General features: G+C 38.9%; 1 protein-coding gene across 1 annotated transcript; it reads left to right on the plus strand.

Moving 5' to 3' along the window:
- The first annotated feature begins 580 nt into the window (after positions 1–580).
- Positions 581–17,909, plus strand: ptpn9b (protein tyrosine phosphatase non-receptor type 9b). The gene is made up of 13 exons (XM_026170914.2): positions 581–797; positions 2,973–3,116; positions 3,924–4,013; positions 4,279–4,403; positions 4,849–4,954; positions 5,127–5,237; positions 5,330–6,192; positions 6,298–6,394; positions 6,816–6,885; positions 13,034–13,112; positions 13,228–13,378; positions 13,634–13,841; positions 15,176–17,909. The coding sequence occupies exons 1-13, from the start codon at positions 765–767 to the stop codon at positions 15,397–15,399; spliced, it is 2,301 nt and encodes a 766-aa protein (XP_026026699.1). The 5' UTR covers positions 581–764; the 3' UTR covers positions 15,400–17,909.
- Positions 17,910–18,316: the final 407 nt, after the last annotated feature.

Consider the following 18,316-nt stretch of genomic DNA (forward strand, 5'->3'; position numbering starts at 1 on the left):
ATGACAGTAAACATTTATAATGTTTAAAGCTGAATATTCAATTCCGAACTTAAGATGAGTATGATCTACTCTGTTTGCCACGAAAGTGAAATCTGTCAGTCATAGCATAGGCCTTTACTCAAGTCTTCTTTCTTTCCCGTAAGTGCATATGAAATTCTGGGAGGAGCTATTTCCGTGGTTCAGAGAAATACTTAGGAAGTAGTGCCGAGATCCTCTGAACTGTTTACAACTCATATATAGAGTCACGGTTATGTTTGTCATGGTTATGAAGAAAAATGTGTATTTTCCTCTGTGCAAAAATTGCTCAATGTGAATATTTGCTTTGTGAAAAATTGCAGGAGATAGATATCATACGATTTAGAGACCATTTGTGGCTGATTGGCGAGTCTATGTATGACTGTATCATAGAAACAATGATTATCCCATACATGCTAAAATTACTTGCACTTGGATTTTGTTTTACATCTCTGTTCAGATTTTCTCCCTCTAGGCTCATAAAAATTTCCCTGTATGTTAACTATTCTGCTTTAATATAGTCTATAGTTATTTTTACTGACTGTGTTTGGAACACTGTGCTCTAGAGTTACTGGACAGCAAAAGGAAGATGCAGCATGGGGAAAACACTACCATGTTATTCAGTTAATGAAACGCCAGCGGTTTGAGCTGGGGGGGATGTGGGCGGGGCTTAGAAGTCTATCTCTGGCTGCATGGCGTGAGCGAGCGGCTAGTGGGCGCGCCCGCTGCGACGTTGCGGAGGCTTCAACATGGCGGAAGCCCTGACAACTCAGGAGCAGCTGGTAAGAGTCTCTTCGTGATTTTTTTTTTCCTTTTTCGTTTTCTTGTAGTAGTCATTGTGTACAGTCGCCACCCTCAGTTTCTTCTCTAAAGGAGGTTTTTAAAAAAATCAGATTCTGTCGTGCGGTTATTTCTGGGAACGGGGCGGTGTAGTAAACAGCCCCGGCCCGTTCACAAGCCTCCTGTCGACCGACTCCGGTGTGACTGACAGTAGTTAGCATGTGTGTTAGCGCGATGGCGTTTGCTAGTAGTGGAAGGTATCATTTTACCGGCAGTCTGCCTTGAATGCTCACTTCCTGATAACTAGGCATTATGCGGACCACATCGATATGTTCATGAGTCTAAAGTAAATTAACCAGCGACCCACAATTCTTTACAGTTGGCCCTACTCATAGAGCTTGTAGTCACTTAATGGCTTTCGTTAGCCGTCCAGCTACCACATGCAACCTAGCCGCTAGCTAATGGCAGTGGCTATTGTTGACTTGCAGGGAATTTCCTAGACTGCAGTCTTACCAGTCTTTATAAATGATTTCGGGCTGAGCATTAAGGTTAAAAAAGATAAATCGATTGTTGTCTTTATTATTTATTGTCATTTTATACCATGACACGGTTAAAAATGACCAAAACCGCGACTTTGGACGAGTGTTTTGCTACGAGCCAACGAACTAGCAATATCTCGTCTAACGGATTTACTGTGGACAATTCATAGAAATGATCCTCCGGTTCGTAGCATTGTTGTTGCAATCACTTTCTAGTAAAAGGGGTGGGCCTGAGATAAATGACAAACATGAAATGTCATTCTGCGTTTCTGATTACAGCATTATATTACAGCTTCTGGCCTGATCTTCATCTACTTATGACAAGGTTAACGGATCATTGAGCAAAGTTAAAGGGCATACTTTGGATGCTCCCCAGATTTGCAGATCTTATCTGTTGATAGCTAATCACTTTCGCGCACACAGTAACGTCTGTCAACTAACTGCCCGCACCACTAACGTTTGTAGATTTTGGCTGCTCGTGTTTGTCGTCTTGGATTACATCTCAACCAAGGGAAAGCGATCATCCTGGTGTTGATGTACCGTTATTGGGTACTAGATTAATTATGTGGTCATGTAATTTAAATATGCCCCCTAAATAATGAGTTTTTCAATAGTTTTTGTCCCACTTAAAAATTTAGGCCCACAGTGATAATTCTCTTGATGTGTTAATACTTTGTATATAAGTATATTTTTTGCCAGTCAAGACCTTGCATCTTTTTGGCATATAATTAAGACTGTGCCAGGAAATGCACACATTTTCCAAATATTAGTCTTGGATTAGAAAAAATGAAAGTCTGCATTCTGGTTAATTTCCAGTATGCATCAATTATATAGTTATTTGTTATAATTCATCTATTTTCTGCATAGGAAAAAGATATATACAGAGGCAGTAAAAACACCAGAAAAAACAGTTTTGTTACTTATGGTTTCATAAAAAAAGTATAATAAAGACATTTTTATCAAATTATTTTCTTTGTAAAAAGGGAAAATGCATACATTTCTATTAAATAATGTAACAGACTCATGTGTTTAGTCATTCTCCAAAATCCCACGAGCCATTTAAACAAAACAAAGAAAACCCTGCACTGACATTTTCACATGGATAGTGCCACATGTTGGATGAGCATCTCTTTTGTTTAGGGCTACAATTAATAACAAATTTCATTATGAGACAAGGTGCTTAAGCATTTGGATGGGTTACGTTTGCCAAAAAACACCCGGTGGAGAAACACGGTATTTTGAATCAGCTTTACAATGGATGTACATTTCTTTGTCCTTATTTGTGCACATATATAAAGCTTCTTTGTGTATAGCTGAAAAGTTAATTGTTGTCCCCATTTTTATACTTTTCTCCTGGTGCATTCAAATTTGGAGGATGGATGCAGAGTACTTGGAGCAAACAAGCTGACTGTTGTCTTTTGGCACATGAGTGCTTTTGTTGATAGTATCTTCCAGTAGCGCACACTTCACAATATTTAATCTTTGACAAAATTGTGTACTTTTCTTGTCATGTCAGCAATCATTCCCATATTATCTTTTGTTTTTTATGGATATCTTTCAAAGCCATATAAAGTTTTACACACAATCTCTCTTTTTTATTTTCTTAACGTGTGCCCATCTTTTCCCGTGTCTTTTCAGGCTGTAGAGGAGTTCCTGAGTGAGGTGCGGAGCAGGGAGCAGCCTCACAGCGCTGGGCTCGTCTCTCAACCTACAGCTGTTAAGTTTCTTATGGCCCGCAAGTTTGACGTCTCCAGAGCCATCGATCTTTTCCAAGCATACAAGGTATGGCATTGTTTCAACTAGTGACAGCAACATCTGTTTACCTTCTGTCGTCACGCGAACCCCATCGGGCTTAATTTGTGCAAAATAGTTCCAATTTTTCAGGTAAATATCACACATTGAATTTGTAATGATTTCTTAAGTGGTGTTTAGATATAAAATATAATAATCCTTAAAAATAATCATAGGCTTGTTTGTAAATGCAGGAAATCTTTAAAATGCATAGTGTTAATGCCCTATAAGTATATCTAATGACAGGGTTTCTGTTGGGGGGGGAAAAAACCACAAGTTAGTTCACAGGTTATTACATCTCTCAATGTTAAACATTAAAATATAATTATAGTTATAACATGTAATTATTGACGCTTAAATAGTTATCTATTATCTGTTAAAGTTAAAAAAAAATGAACTGGAGTGGTACTTGTATCGCACTCAAGCAGAGCGCTAAGAGAGCTTTTGCACCATAACCAGCATTCACTAATTAACACATTCATACTGCACTTTTTTGTATGTCTTTAAATGCTTTTTACTTCTCACACACCTATGAATCACAATGCCCTGAACATACTTGTATAATACAGTGTATATAAAAATGTATGTTAATCTAATACATGCTAGCACTTTAGTGGAATAATTGAGTTCTGTTTAAAAACCAAAAACAACCCTTGAGTTGCAAGTTAATAAACTGGCTTTTGTAATACACAGACTAACAACTGAATACTGTTAAGTGTTTGTATACATACTAAGTCATCTATAAGCTTATGACTTTCCCCTGTCTCTCCTGTGTCTATCTTCATGTATGAAAATTAGAACACAAGAATCAAAGAGGGCATAATCAATATCAACCCTGACGAGGAGCCCCTACGCTCTGAGCTGCTGAGTGGCAAATTTACAGTCCTGGTGAGTGATAAAGCAATGATAAGTCACTTAACATAAAAGGAACTGTAGCTTATCATTTTGAATTAACACCCAAGAATACACAGAAAATTATGCAAGGTGGTGCTGGTCGTTAAAAAAGAGTTTTGTGTGTTTCTGTATGTGCATGTCACAGGGCTCATGTAAGCTTATTTTTGTATTTCTATGAATAGAAATGAAGTAAAGTTTTTATTTTCGATAAATTGATTTGCAGTGGTGTAACATGGTGATCTGTTAATATTTTTCCCAGCCTGGCCGAGACGCAAAAGGTGCTGCTGTAGCACTCTTCACCGCTCGACTTCATCGACCAGACCTCACCACCCATAAAGCTGTTCTCCAGGCCATCATCTACCAGCTAGACAAAGCCATAGAGAGGTAAAGCGTGAACCATAAATAAACAGTTTCCTATGACACTTTATCGTGTTATTTTGATCTGGTACAACAGTTCGTCCCCTGTGCTCTGATGTTAATTCATAAAGATAGAAATATCGATAAATGGGTTAATCATTAGCGTAACATGAAAAGTCCCTGATTGAAGACCAGGAGGAGGTATAAACACAGTCTGTCACAAGCTAGTCTATTTCATATGCCGATCTTAAGCCCACATAAATGGGAGGGTTGTGTCAGGAAGAGCATCCAACATAAAAATCTCTTGCTTTAGTGATTGATTTGAATAAAGGATCAGTTGAAAGGATCAGTTGAAAGTACCTTTAGAAATATAAAATAACTAAATGAAACACAGGAATTATAATAGATAAAAGTGTATTTTTAAGCACATTTATTTTGCTCTTTAACTGTAAAGATCTTCATTTCTTTATAGTGTTCAAACTCAAAGGGATGGGCTCATATTTATTTACGACATGACCAACTCCAGTTATGGAAATTTTGACTATGAGCTTTGTGTCAAGATTCTCAATTTGCTCAAGGTAAATATAAGGAGCATTTTTTTTTTTTCTCACGTTGTGTTTGATGATCTTGGAATTCAAAAATGCTTTTCGCCTTGTTTTTTTTTTTTTTTTTTAATATTTCATTATATTTTTATAGTGAAAAATAATTATATATTATATAATATATAATAAAAATATTTTCATTTTGCAGGGGGCCTTTCCAGCTCGTCTAAAATGTGTCTTCATTGTGTCCTCACCTCTTTGGTTTCGAGCACCTTTCGCGGTTCTTCGCCTCTTTGTACGCGAGAAGCTGAGAGAAAGGGTGTGTCTCTTAGTTTCATCAAGAATTTGCATCATGTATAAGATGTTTGTTGTTCATTATTTAATACTTACTTTTGTTTTTCTCCTCACCAGGTCTGCACAGTGAAAGCTCATGAGTTGGCAAGTCATATCCCAGTTTCCTCCCTCCCTGAACACCTGGGTGGGACATCCCAGTATAACCACGTGGCTTGGATTCAATCCTGTGTTAATGTAAACACAAACATTGTTCAGGGTGACACAAAAGAACATGACTGCGTGGGAAGCCTGTTGCGCTCTTATAGCTTAGAGAATAGCAACACAAGTGTAGATGCAACACTGTCCCACGCCCATATAAATACACAAATAGGTCCTGAGATAGCTGTGGCTAACTCTAACTGCTATGATGACAGCAACGCAAACCCACACAACCACTGTGTTGTGGAGAGCAGGACTCGAGGCCAAGGCCAGCACCAACATAGTCCAAATTCTGCTGTGGACAAATCGCAAGTGAACCACCAACACTGGAATGGCTCAGCAGTGAGCGGAGCCAACATGGCTGTCATTGGCTCCAGCGCCAATGCTAACATTAATGGTAGTGGCTGCCAAGCTCCTCCCCAATCAGACACTCCCCCTGATACACCCCTCTCAAAGAAAACTGATGGGGCTGTGGTGAGTGGCAGTGAGGGTATAGAGGAGGAGTATGAGGAGGGTGAGGAGGAAGGAGTGCCTCCGTTGCCTCAGAAATCTCAGCCTCGTCCACCCAACCAGCCTTCCTCAAAATCCCCACCGCTGTCCTCATCTTGGGGTCCTGATGATGAGAACCACTGCATGGAGGTGTCTGTTCACATGCCAGAGCAGGGAGCCATGACGGTGCATGACCTGGTGGAGTATGTGAAGAGGAAGAAGAAGAGAGGGATCTATCAAGAGTATGAGGAGATCCGCAAGGAGCCTCCTGCAGGCACCTTTGACTACTCTAAGTAAGACTTGTCAAGCTCTTATATTTTGTGTGTCTGAATTAAATGTATAATATCAGCCAGAGCTTCAGTTTGTTATGTAGCCTCACATTAGACTCATCTTTGCAGGAAATTGTCCAATCAGGTCAAGAACAGGTACAGTGATGTTCTCTGCCTCGACCAGTCACGAGTGCGACTGTGCCCACTCTCTAATGATGAGGATGAGGTAATAATTCATCTGTAGATACATTTCAATCAATAAATTATAAGTACGATACTAATACAATATTATTGTTTATCTCTGGGAATTAGTGAAGATTGCATTAGCATTTAGCTGAGATGAAATTCATGTTTATCATCGGCAGCTGAAAGTATCTTATTAATTTAAGACATTGAATGTTGGCCCAGTCTGCGTATTCAAAATGTTTTGAATACAGGTGTATCTGTGTTTTGGGTTTTTTTTTTTTTTTCAGTTTTTGTTGTTGTTGTTGTTTGTTTTGTTCTTTTTTTAGACAGTGGTCTAAGTGTAGAATTATTTACTACAATTAAGGTTATGCACACTTTTTTTTTTTTAAACTGTAATGTGTAGCATCTTCTTATCCAAGGCAAAATAACTGAACGGTGAATCGCTCTGCTGTGTTTTGCAGACATCAGATTACATTAATGCTAGTTTCATGGATGGGTACAAGAGGAGCAACGCCTACATCGCTACTCAGGGTGAGAAGCTGTTCACATAAGTTCCTGCTTTACTCTTTATTGCTTGTAGTTTTGCATATTTTTATGATATAATGAGATGATTCCTTGAACAGCTCTTATCTTTCAATGAATGTAATTCTAAGTGCTTTAACTGGAAAACTGCATGACTCCTTCAGATATTTGTTTATTATGTTCTGGTCGTGATGTACGTCAAATGCCTCTAATGGGATTGTGAGATTGAATGGAGTGTGAAGATCCAAAGTGCCTCAACCCTTTTGAGCAATACTGTAGTTCTCCATACTGTGTAAAGAACTACAGTATGGATAATACTATAAATAGTACATGAGCTATTATCGCTGTTGCTCTCTTTATTCTTTTATTGTTTTGTCTGATCTCTACTGACTGCAACTGATCAGTCTTTCACTTTACTGACTTTCATTATTTTGGAATCTCAGCTGGCCGCATTGACAGATTTATCTTTTACATATGCCAGCTTTGCTCCCACTTCTCACCTCTTTTAGTCTAGAGCCGTACTCTGTTTCATCACCACCAATAATGTGACTTGCCAAGCTGTTTGTATGGTTTGTGCTTGCTCGGACTTCCCAGTCCGTCATACTTCATCAACAGCAGTTCTTTAGTACATAGCCGCTTAGCTCCTACAGCTGTGGTTTTACCTTTCCGACTCTCTGTCGCTATTACATTTCTACCTGGAAGTATGTCTGTCTGTCAGAGATGTATTCATCCCAGCGAAATTTCACGTTGACTGCTGGGAGATTTTAGTATGGATATTATCTGTATGTATATTAAAATACAGCAGTCTCTATCAGTAGTCAGTGTAAAATTTCCATATGGATAATATCATACAATATCAATAAGGATAAGCAGAAGAGGATGGGTAATGTTCTCATGCTGGACTTTACATTTTACTAAGATAGCTTTTGACTGATTATCTTTTAATGGCTATTTAACTCTATCCAAGACAAATGTTCAACATGTCACTTCATTTTAAGGGCATTAAATAGTCTTTCGGGTGTCATTGACAGCCTTCCCACCATAAACTCTTAACCTACCCCCGATGGTCTTCTTGGACTTTTAGATGCTCTTGCTTTAAAAACATAGGTTGTTTTTCTCCCCATCATGGTTTACTTCTGAATTATGCAAAGTGGTAGCAAAAAACCTATCTCTTGGAACACCACTACAAAAGAGTTGGATTTTGTTGTTCACAAAGAAATGTACAATAACCACATTCTTCATTAGAAGGATGCACGCTATCTACAGAAAAATCTACTTGGTACACAGATCTAATCAGTAGGGGTGCAACGATATTCGTATCGATATTGAACCGTTCGATACAGTGCTTTCGGTTCGGTACGCATATGTATCGAACAATACAATTTTTTTTCAATTTTTTTTTTTTTTTTTTTTTTTTGTGTCCCGTTTGGATCTATAGCCATCAGAATTGTTGTCTTGAGGCCAAGAAAGATGCCAAGAGGATTTATTTTAAGTGGATCATCATATTGGTCCAGTTGATTGACCTTTATTATAATTATGAATTTATTTTATTTTCAGTTGCAAACGGGACAGACATGACTGTGGGATAGGACAGGGGGAAAGAATGAAAGAAAACCAAAGGGGAGAAAAAAAAAGAACAATACAAAATTTGTCATTTATTTTATCAACTTTCCTTCTGACGATGCTGTCTGTGTTGAGCGCTCAGTGAATCTGCATTTGACTACTCCGCCTAGACTTGAGAGTGCAGCCTAGGCGGAGTAGTCGAACGCAGATTCACTGAGCACTCAACACAGACAGCATGGTCAGAAGGAAGAGCGCAGGGCAAGCTAGCGAGACAGAAGTGGACCTCCCCACCCTCATTCAGATCTGGCATTTGGAATTATTTTGGTTTTCATGTGACGTATGACCAGTGGCGGCTCCTGAAAAAAATCTCAGGGGGGGCAATTTTTATGATATCGACTAAAATGACCCATTTAACCCTTTAAGACCTACCATAGAACCAAGTTCGCCAGAGCTTATATTATATTTTTACATGCTGTGGAGCCATTTTTGGGAGCATTTCAAGTTGCTATACATCAATACAACCATTATAGCCCAAACTTTAATAATATGTCTGCATTAGGTGCATAGTAATTACATAAATTGCAAAAAAGTGCAATAAACTACAAAAAAATTGAAAATCGTTTTTGTTTTTTTAACATATATTTCTAGTTAGAGAAATTTAAGAGGCTTATCCCTCAAAACTGTAAATACAAAAAAGTTACACAAACTAGTTTCCCACCACAGGAAATTTATTTTGAGTGTCTTCATAGTTTTATTTTTGAAATACACCAATTTTTATATACTGCAGGAAAAACAAAAATAAATATTATAGTGCAAATTTGCAAAATAACAGCATATGCATCAAAATAAACTATTTCCAGCAGTGCAATATGAGTCTTAAGCATCCCAGAAACGACACAGAAAGTCATAAAGTCAAACATAACTTTTTAAAACACATAACAAGTAAAACACAAGCTCATAAGGCCTCGATCGTGAAAAACTACATTTCCGCAAAATGACGTCACTTCCGGTTTCGGGCAGGTCATGCGGTCATGTGATAGTTCGCGCTGATGGACGTAGGAAGTGTTACAAACAGCTGATGGATCGGCGAAGCGTGTTTCTGGAATATCATGTTTTTGTTGCTGCAAGTGATTTTTATGCAGTTTTTGCAAAGCTATATGTGGAAGGAAACTGTGACCGAGGACAAGCTGATGGCATAAGATGTAAGTACAACTCCTCCAGTTTCATATGCAAAAAAAATTATTGCGCTAGCTTACTTGGTTGCAGAGCTACCGGGATTTAAAAATAGTTACGCAAAACAGAGCGTGCCCGCTCCGATCGGCTGTAAAGGGTTAATGAGTACATCAAACAACACAATTTTAATTTAAATTTAAAATGAACAACCATATTCTGGCCATTTGTATAGATTTGTAAAAATGAACAACCATATTCTGGCCATTTGTATAGATTTGTAAAAATGAACATGAACAGATTTTTTTTTTTTTTTTTTTTGAATGAATGAAAAATAACTATTGAAAACAACAACTGTAAACTGATTGGGGGGGTGGGCTAAATGCGTCCCCGCATTGCTAGCTCAAAAGCACCACAAAACTTAATACAATCGATGATTTTAGATAAAATATGACGGTTTTTATCTACCTCTTCGTTGTGCCTTCTTAAAGCAATCCGATGTCCATCATCTAGCTGCGCCGCTATGCTAGTTTTCCCTAGCACAGCTAGCTTTACACTGTTGTCCATATGAACTCGTGAGCTTTCATGTTTCTTGATTCGTTCGGAGAGGTGCTTTAAGTCGGTTTGTCCAGATTGTGTCCACGTCAAATCACACTTGTCACTTTTGAACAGTATGCACGGGAAACAAAAAAGTGCATTAGCTGTTCCACAGCCTGTCAGCCACGACTTGCGCTGGAACCAACTCCGACAAAAAGTCCTGTTGTATGCTTTTGACTTCTCCTTCGTTGCCTGGGTTAGTTGAATTTCGGGCTTGTCAGGTCCCAACTCTTTAACTTGCAGTTTTTCTGCCATTGTCCTTCTGGCAAAAGGGTAGGTTAGAAGCGATCTAACCGAATTTGGGGGAGGCTGTGCCTCAACCGTTAACAATACCGCTGCCATCGTCTCTCTCTGACCTTATAGCTCACTTAGGCTACTGACTGAGGTAAAATTCTAGAACAGCAAATCTTCGCGCGTTTTCTGCAGGGGCGCAATTTTAAGCGCCCCCAAACCATTTAATTCAGCGACGCTGATAGGTCAAATATTTATTATTTTCCCCTGGCAACCATTTAATGATAGGCTATTTCGCTGCATATCAAGGGCGCTTTGACGAGCGCCCCAGAAGAAGAAAAACACCGTTTGTTGGTTGAACTTTAATGAGTCAGCTGGTGAAAATGTTAAAATACGCCTGGCTGTATATGGGCACACACATAGTAAAACTATCATTGATGAATTTTTTAAAAATATATATTTTTACTCCTCCACATTTGGGGGGGCGGAGCCCGAGCGCCCCCTATGGGCCAGCCGCCACTGCGTATGACCCTGAAGGTAAGCGAGTCATGGACTAAAGTAAAACAGTATGTTGGATGTGCCATGCAATGCTCAATTACATGGGTGGGAGCTAGTGTGTTAGCGCAGTTAGCTCGTTAATGTGTTGGCCGTCTAGCCCCTCTGTATAGGGTAGCTCGTTAACGGAGATTTGCCGTGTTGTGGCGTTAAGGTTATTTCAACGAGATTAACCTGAAAGCACTAGTGGGAACACAACGAATATGACTGCACATTTACGCTGACATCATCCTAGTGCAAAGACAAAAACAACAAGCATGCATGCTACAAACTTTAGCCGAGTCATTTAGACAGCTGTTAGCACAGGATTCTCCTTATGCTGCTGAGAATATAGCCCAGAAGAAGCGGATAGTATAGCTTTTATTTTGGAAAGAGACATTTCTCTGTAATAAACTCTCTTTTCCAAAGATGAGTGATTCCTCAATCAGATACAGGGCTCGCAATATCGCTAGCCCGACGTCCCGGGGCTATCTCTGCCCTGCCTGTCGGGCTATTGTAGGAAGGAAAAATATATGTCAATGCTTTTGCATTCTTTCAGAAATGTAGCTGGGTAATTATGTCATTGGGTGAGCCACTGTCAATATGTGACATATTGAAATCGTGTTTGAATTTGCGCTTGTTTTTTTGCTTTCACTTTGCAATCGGGCGAACTGTGTATAGAGAGCGACAGCACTGATCTGTGAGTGATGATAATTTGTGCACCAATTCCTCTGACATCGTCTTATTAATTGTTAGCTTACTATGCAAACATTACAAGTGAAATCTCCCGCAGCTTAAACATGTGAGAGGTTGATCGCGCAGGGAATCGCTGAGCTTATGTGAGTGCGGCAGGATATATATTTCACTACGATGACCTGGATGATTGAGAACCTTCACAGACAGATATATATTTTAGTTCTGCTGAGCCAAATAAGACAGGTCAGGGTGAAGAAGTGACAGCCAAAGAAAAGCTTACCACAAAACGGAGAAGTTATGACAAATCAGACTATAAGGCAAAAAGAAAGTGCAGCTTTATGGTTTCATGGACAAAAGAATTTCTGTGGCTGCAATATGACGAGCTAAAAAACAACACGCACAAGGGTTAGGGTTAAATTTAAAAACTGTACTTTTGTGTTAAAATATATATTTACAATTTTAATAAATGACAAATTAAAAAGGCATGAACATTTTTTTTGTATCGAAAAAATATCGAACCGTGACACCAAAGTATCGAACCGAACCGAACCGTGAATTTTGTGTATCGTTGCACCCCTACTAATCAGCTCAGGTCAAGGGAGCAAAGGACCCTTTTCTGAATGGTCAGGAACATAATAACCTGGCTCTGCTGCCTCATCCTTACCCACCCTCTTACTGTAATTCTTTGATGTTATTTTTAAAATGTCAAAATAGACTAGATTTACCAGCAGCTGATCACTAACACTTCCTGTAATTTTCCTCCTCCCGTTTCCCTCACTTTCGTTCCCTTTTTAGTTTGAAACTTCCCTCTGCTCACAACCAGTATCATTCCTTGTTTATGTTCCTCATTGATTACTGTAACGTCTTTCTTTTTTGTTTCTCTATCAAGTCCATCCACAAATGTTATCTGGTCCCAATTGCTAGTGGTCATATCATAACCAGAACTCCCTCCATAAGTCATTTAGTAAAACTTCATTGACAAAATCACATTTAAATTTGTCTTTTATTCATCAAGATTCTGCTCCTCACCTTTTAAGCTGTTCCATAAACTTGCTTTGCAGTACCTCTCTTCTACTCTCAGATCCTGCACCGTGCCTCTGGAACTCCCTCTCAGACATCTGTAATATTGGCATTAATCCACTTTAAAATTTCCCCTCAAAACTCTCTTCTTTAAACTGGCATATTCACCTTTAACTGTCACATGAACCCTCTGTTCTTAATTAGCTTATATATTGTAAAATAGTTTTACTGTCATTGATACTTCCTTGGTTACCATTTTTTAAACTCTTCTGTGTAAGTTGAGCTTTAGTGTTTTGAAAGACGCCTAAAATAAAATGTGTCGTTATTATCATCTTGTGTCCCTCAGGTCCTTTGCCAAAAACCTTTGCTGACTTCTGGAGGATGGTTTGGGAACAGATGGTACTTATCATTGTAATGACCACCAGGTGAGACTCCAGTTTGGATTGCTGATGTAAACTTTAATGTAAGGATTTTTACAAATGATGGCACATTATTGATGTGTTGTGAATGAGATGAAAATGGATTTACTGTGTCTCTCAGGGTGGTGGAGCGTGGACGTGTCAAATGTGGACAATACTGGCCTCTTGAGGAGGGCAGGACTGAACAGCATGGATACTTCTTGGTCAGGAATACACACATCCAAGTGTTTCAGGACTTCAAACTTTCCCATCTTGAACTGTACAACACACAGGTAGAGCACACGTGTAGTTTACATTTCTTTAACTCAGTTTAAGTCTTTTGAGATGAAAAACTGAGATAGGAGTTTCATTTGTCAATTAAGAGTTTCTAAAGAGTTTCTTTAAATTGTGAGAATGCTTTGTCAGTAGAAACTGTAGAAATCACCATATCTTATTTTCCAAAACGGCTTAAACATGCCAACTCACAAGAAAGAAGTGACTATCTTCTCTCTTTATCTGCTCTCCTGTGAAACCGTCTGACCTTTTAGTCTGGAGAGAGGCGGGAAGTGTGCCACTACCTCTATGTCAGCTGGCCGGACTTCGGAGTGCCCAAGAGTGCTTCTGCTATGTTGGACTTCCGTGAACATGTTCTGCAAAGGAGGGAAGCTGCAGTCCAGACCTTGGGATCCACCTGGAGAGGGCCTCCAGGGGGCCCCCCTGTGGTTGTGCATTGCAGTGCTGGCATTGGCCGTACAGGTAAAAACTATGGATGCTCTTGGCAGCTAATTTCTTAATCGACCAATTAAGGGGGAAAAAATTGACTAATCTAAAACTAAGAAACACTCAGATATCAAGTTAAATCTGAGAACCCTTCAATGGATAACCATTAAAACATTGACATCATTAATCCCGTTCTTCAATAATATATCTTGCTTAACTGTGCAGCACCTAACATTATCAACATTGAACATTGTATTCCAAATAGACAAGGAAGAGGGAAAAACACTGAAAATAAACCTTTCAAGTTAGAGTTGCGGCTCTAATTTGAGCCCCTCCTGAATGACTGAACTCGTCACCCTATCGCTAAGGGACAGCCCATCCACCCTTAAAGATCATTTTTGCTGCTTGTATCTACAATCTCATTCTTTTGCTTTTAAAAGAATAAGAGTGTTAACAAAAGATCAGACCTAGAGCAACATATTTATGGTCTTTCTCAATATTGATGCTCCATCTGGTGGCAGATGGCTGCATAACATTTAGTACATAGCAATTTACCAGCACTGGGCATCAATTCAAATGTTTACAATTAGATTACACTACTAGCACGTCTGGTACCGACTAGTAACACTAGGGATGATTAGTTGTGTAGTTGAATAGTTGCACACATCCTAGTAAAGATGTCGTCATCTGATTTAAATACTTTAAATATAGATTTATAGCGCTCTTATGCATCTTAAAGTAATCTCATCTGAGAGTTTTACTTTACTATTTGAACCTGGAGCCGGTGCCACTTTAAATAAATGGTAGCTAACCTTTAAATAGCCCAAGAAATTGGTTATTAAGTTTAAAGCACAGAAGACAGTAAAGCAATCTGCATCTGTCCCATAACACTTAAGTATTTTTTTACAGTGCCTGTTTAGCTCAGAGGGCTGATACTGTGTAAAAGGCTTCTCTTTAAGTTAAAGGAAATCCCTGCAGCCAGCTGAAGTGGGAGGACATGTTGGTCAATCTTCAGCCTGTTATTTTAAAAGTACCTCACCAGTGTGTGAGCCACTTTTGTGTCTTTATATATCAGTGCCACTGCCTTGCCTTCCTAATTGTAATTCATGCAGTTGATATACAAAATTAAAATCCCACCAAATGTGAATCTGGTAAACAAATGTAAGGTATTGTGTATGCAGGTCGTATTGCCTTGTATTATTTAGACAATGACTTTTACTTGAATTACCTCTTCCCTTCTGCTGAGCTGTAGTCCTAACTTTTGCATTTATTTTTAGGTTTTAATCTGTTGTCTTGTGTCCAACAAAAACCTTTTTAATTGAGTTCTTTTAAGTGTAACTTCTCGATATTCATCCCTCATGGCTGTTTAGGCACATTCTGCACACTGGACATCTGCCTGTCCCAGCTGGAGGATGTTGGCACAGTAGATGTCTGTCAGACGGTGCGGCGGATGCGTACACAGAGGGCTTTCAGCATCCAGACCTGGGATCAGTACTATTTCTGCTACACAGCAATCATTGAGTATGCCCAGCGGAATGGGAAGCTGAGCCCAGTGCAGTGGTCTGACTCAGAGCTAGAGACTGACAGCGAGTGAGAGACATACGGAGGGTAATTAGATGAACAGAACAGTCAATCTAAGCAGAAGTCATAGGAATGAGAGTGAGGAGTGGCGATTCTGAGTACATAAAGGAGATGACTCTTCAGACATAACAGAGAAGAGGCACAAGATGGCAGACTCCCACAGTTGCTCTTCCTTCTTCCCACGAGTTGATAAACTGAGAAGGCAAAGAGCTGGAGAAGAAAATTCAGTGCAGTGGAAACTGCATTGACGAGCAAGCTGGCCTGCCAATTTCCAAGCCCCTTTTTAAAAAATTTAGCAAACTACAGGGGGTTTGGCCTGCCCTGAACCTGTGTTGTCGACAAAAGCAGTGTACGAGTAGCATTTTTATATTGACTTGCACATGAGAAATGACAAACTTGAACCTTACCCCTAAAAGCCCTCCAAACCCGAATCTTTGGTCCTTTTTGTATTTCTTGTCTCTTCTCAACTCTGAACAAATCTGTGACTGCAGATAAAATGTGTGGGGTATGAAAAGGTGAAACTTGAAAACATTTCTTTTTGTTTTTTCTTGGTTCTCTTTGAGAGAGTTTGTGTGACAGATCAGTGTGTGAGCCATTTAGTCCATTTCCATGTTGTTTTGGGGGGGGGGGTTCCCATGTTAATTTTTTCTATGGTGCATTTTCTATGTGAGTTTCATATTTGTGCATATGTAGACTAACTTTTAAAAGCCAAAGTCCGCAATCTGAATGCTTGGATGTACTCCTTACTGAGATATTATAGACTGAAGCCCATGTATATTCTTGTAACATACATTTATACATTATTGTGCATAATAACCATTTCTGAAATAACAGCAAAAAAAGCCTTGTTTAATATAATTGACTTAACTTTGAGGAAAGAATTCCTGTGTAGCGAGCCAGGCTATGACAAAATATAGAAGAGTTCTGGTTTTAAACTAATGTTGTATTTCAAATCTCTGATTTGTCAGGTCTAACATCGTCTTTACTGTTGGAGCGTTCTGATTGGACGATCTTAAGTAATTTGGCCTTAACTTGATTCACTGCCTCGTCCTTCTAAGACCCTGAACCATACCTTTAAACTGTACACTTTTATTTCCTCCCGTGGTTCTCCTTTTTTTCAATCTGACTCTTGACACCACAACTGTTGTTTGATTCCTGAGGTATGCTCTCCCTCAGATAATTGTGCCTTCACGTTTTCCTTAGCTTAATGTCTCACTAGTAAGTAAAACCCAAACTAGTGCACTTGCATAAAACATGTTAACTTTGTGCCACACAGGACCCCCACATTTTGCCTATAAGTCCTGTACATAGCACACTATGTATAAATGACAAAGTAGTGAGTTATCTGGGAGTTAGCTTTGAGACGTGGTTATTATTTTATCATTTGACCTCAGGGGGTGTTTTTGTCTAGTGTCAAAGATCCATTTCTGGGTTTGCCTCTGGTAAATTATCATTTAAGGAAAAAAATCTATATCAACTTTATTTTGTATTTTTTACTGTATTGTATCCTACTGTATTTATGTCTTTGTACAACTTCTACATTATTGAAAATCCGTGAATGTTGGTACGATGCAACAAAGAATAACAGACCAGTTATTGCATTTGATAAGCTGAACAAATCGAACGAGGAGTGAACTATATATATTTTTCTTTGTTGTTCACAATGACATTGAGGTGGAAACTGTCACTTGCCATAGTATTTTCAGAACTGACTTGTATAAATGGTGATTGTTCAAGTTTTGGACAATAAGGGGTTGGGATGGGGGTGAGGTAGGGTAGGGATCAGGTAAGCTAACTTGTGTTTTTAGAGAGTTTATCATAGAAACGGTAACGTTAACATCCAACTGTCTGGTCCCCTTATGCCAAGGACAAAGCAAAAACAAACAAAAAACCTATTAAGAGCAGAAAATGGCAAAAAAAAAAAAGGACATGTGGCTACATTTCTGTTCATATAAATATATATCTATATATTATTATGGGATAAAGTTTATCAGCATGGATAGAGCCTTGAATGTTTTTGGGGTACTGGTGTCCGAGCAATTTAGTAAAGACTTTTTTTTTTTTTTGGTGAATGTGGACCTTGCATCCTTCAATGCCAAAGGCCTAGGCTCAATCTGAAAGTGTTTTCCTGTCACACATCCTCAACAGCCTGCAAGCATGGACTTACTGGTGCAGTCTTGCATCCACGGACACCGAAAGACCCTGGAGCACCTTGGGAACATTGCTAATAAATATGTATAGCTAAAAAAAAGTGGGAGAGTGGGTATGCAAGAGTTTTGATCCCTGTGCTACATTTAATTTGTTTTGTAAGAAACTGAGAATGCAATGTGCATTTGTCACTGGTGTTCATTTATTGTCTCTTTTTGTGCTTGAAGTTCATGCGATTGAATTACAGCCTTTTACATGCTGTCAGCCCAGCTGTCCCATTAAAGAAATGGTCTTACTATCTTAAATGGATACAAAGCTAATGTGATCTCTTGGCTGAAAAAGAGTATTGCAAAGATTAAATGTGTAGTAAGAACATGTCCACCTTTTTCTCTTTCATTGAAATTGGAGTTACAAAATTGCTTTCACATACAGAAATGGGTTGATGAGATCTTTGAAGTATTAAGCATTCAGCTAACAGTCTGTGGTCTGCTCTTTGCACTAGTGCAGAAATGTAACAGTTTAAGTATTAGTTACTCTAGTGCAAATGTAATGTACTCGAGTTCCCTCGTAGTTCTACTTCACACCTCCATTACTTTCACTCCACATTATTTATTGGTTATGGTGTGGCGCAGATATTTTAATTAAGGCATGTAACTGAGACTGAGATTCTAAAATATGAGGCATAACTTTATATTAAAAGTCCACCTCAACCTACTTATCTTCCACATTAATGCATCATGGTAAAAACCTTAGGCATTACTCCATCTAAAATAACAGTTTCC

This window comes from Astatotilapia calliptera, chromosome 6, assembly GCF_964374335.1.
Source record: "Astatotilapia calliptera chromosome 6, fAstCal68.1, whole genome shotgun sequence".
NCBI classification, from domain to species: Eukaryota; Metazoa; Chordata; class Actinopteri; order Cichliformes; family Cichlidae; genus Astatotilapia; species Astatotilapia calliptera.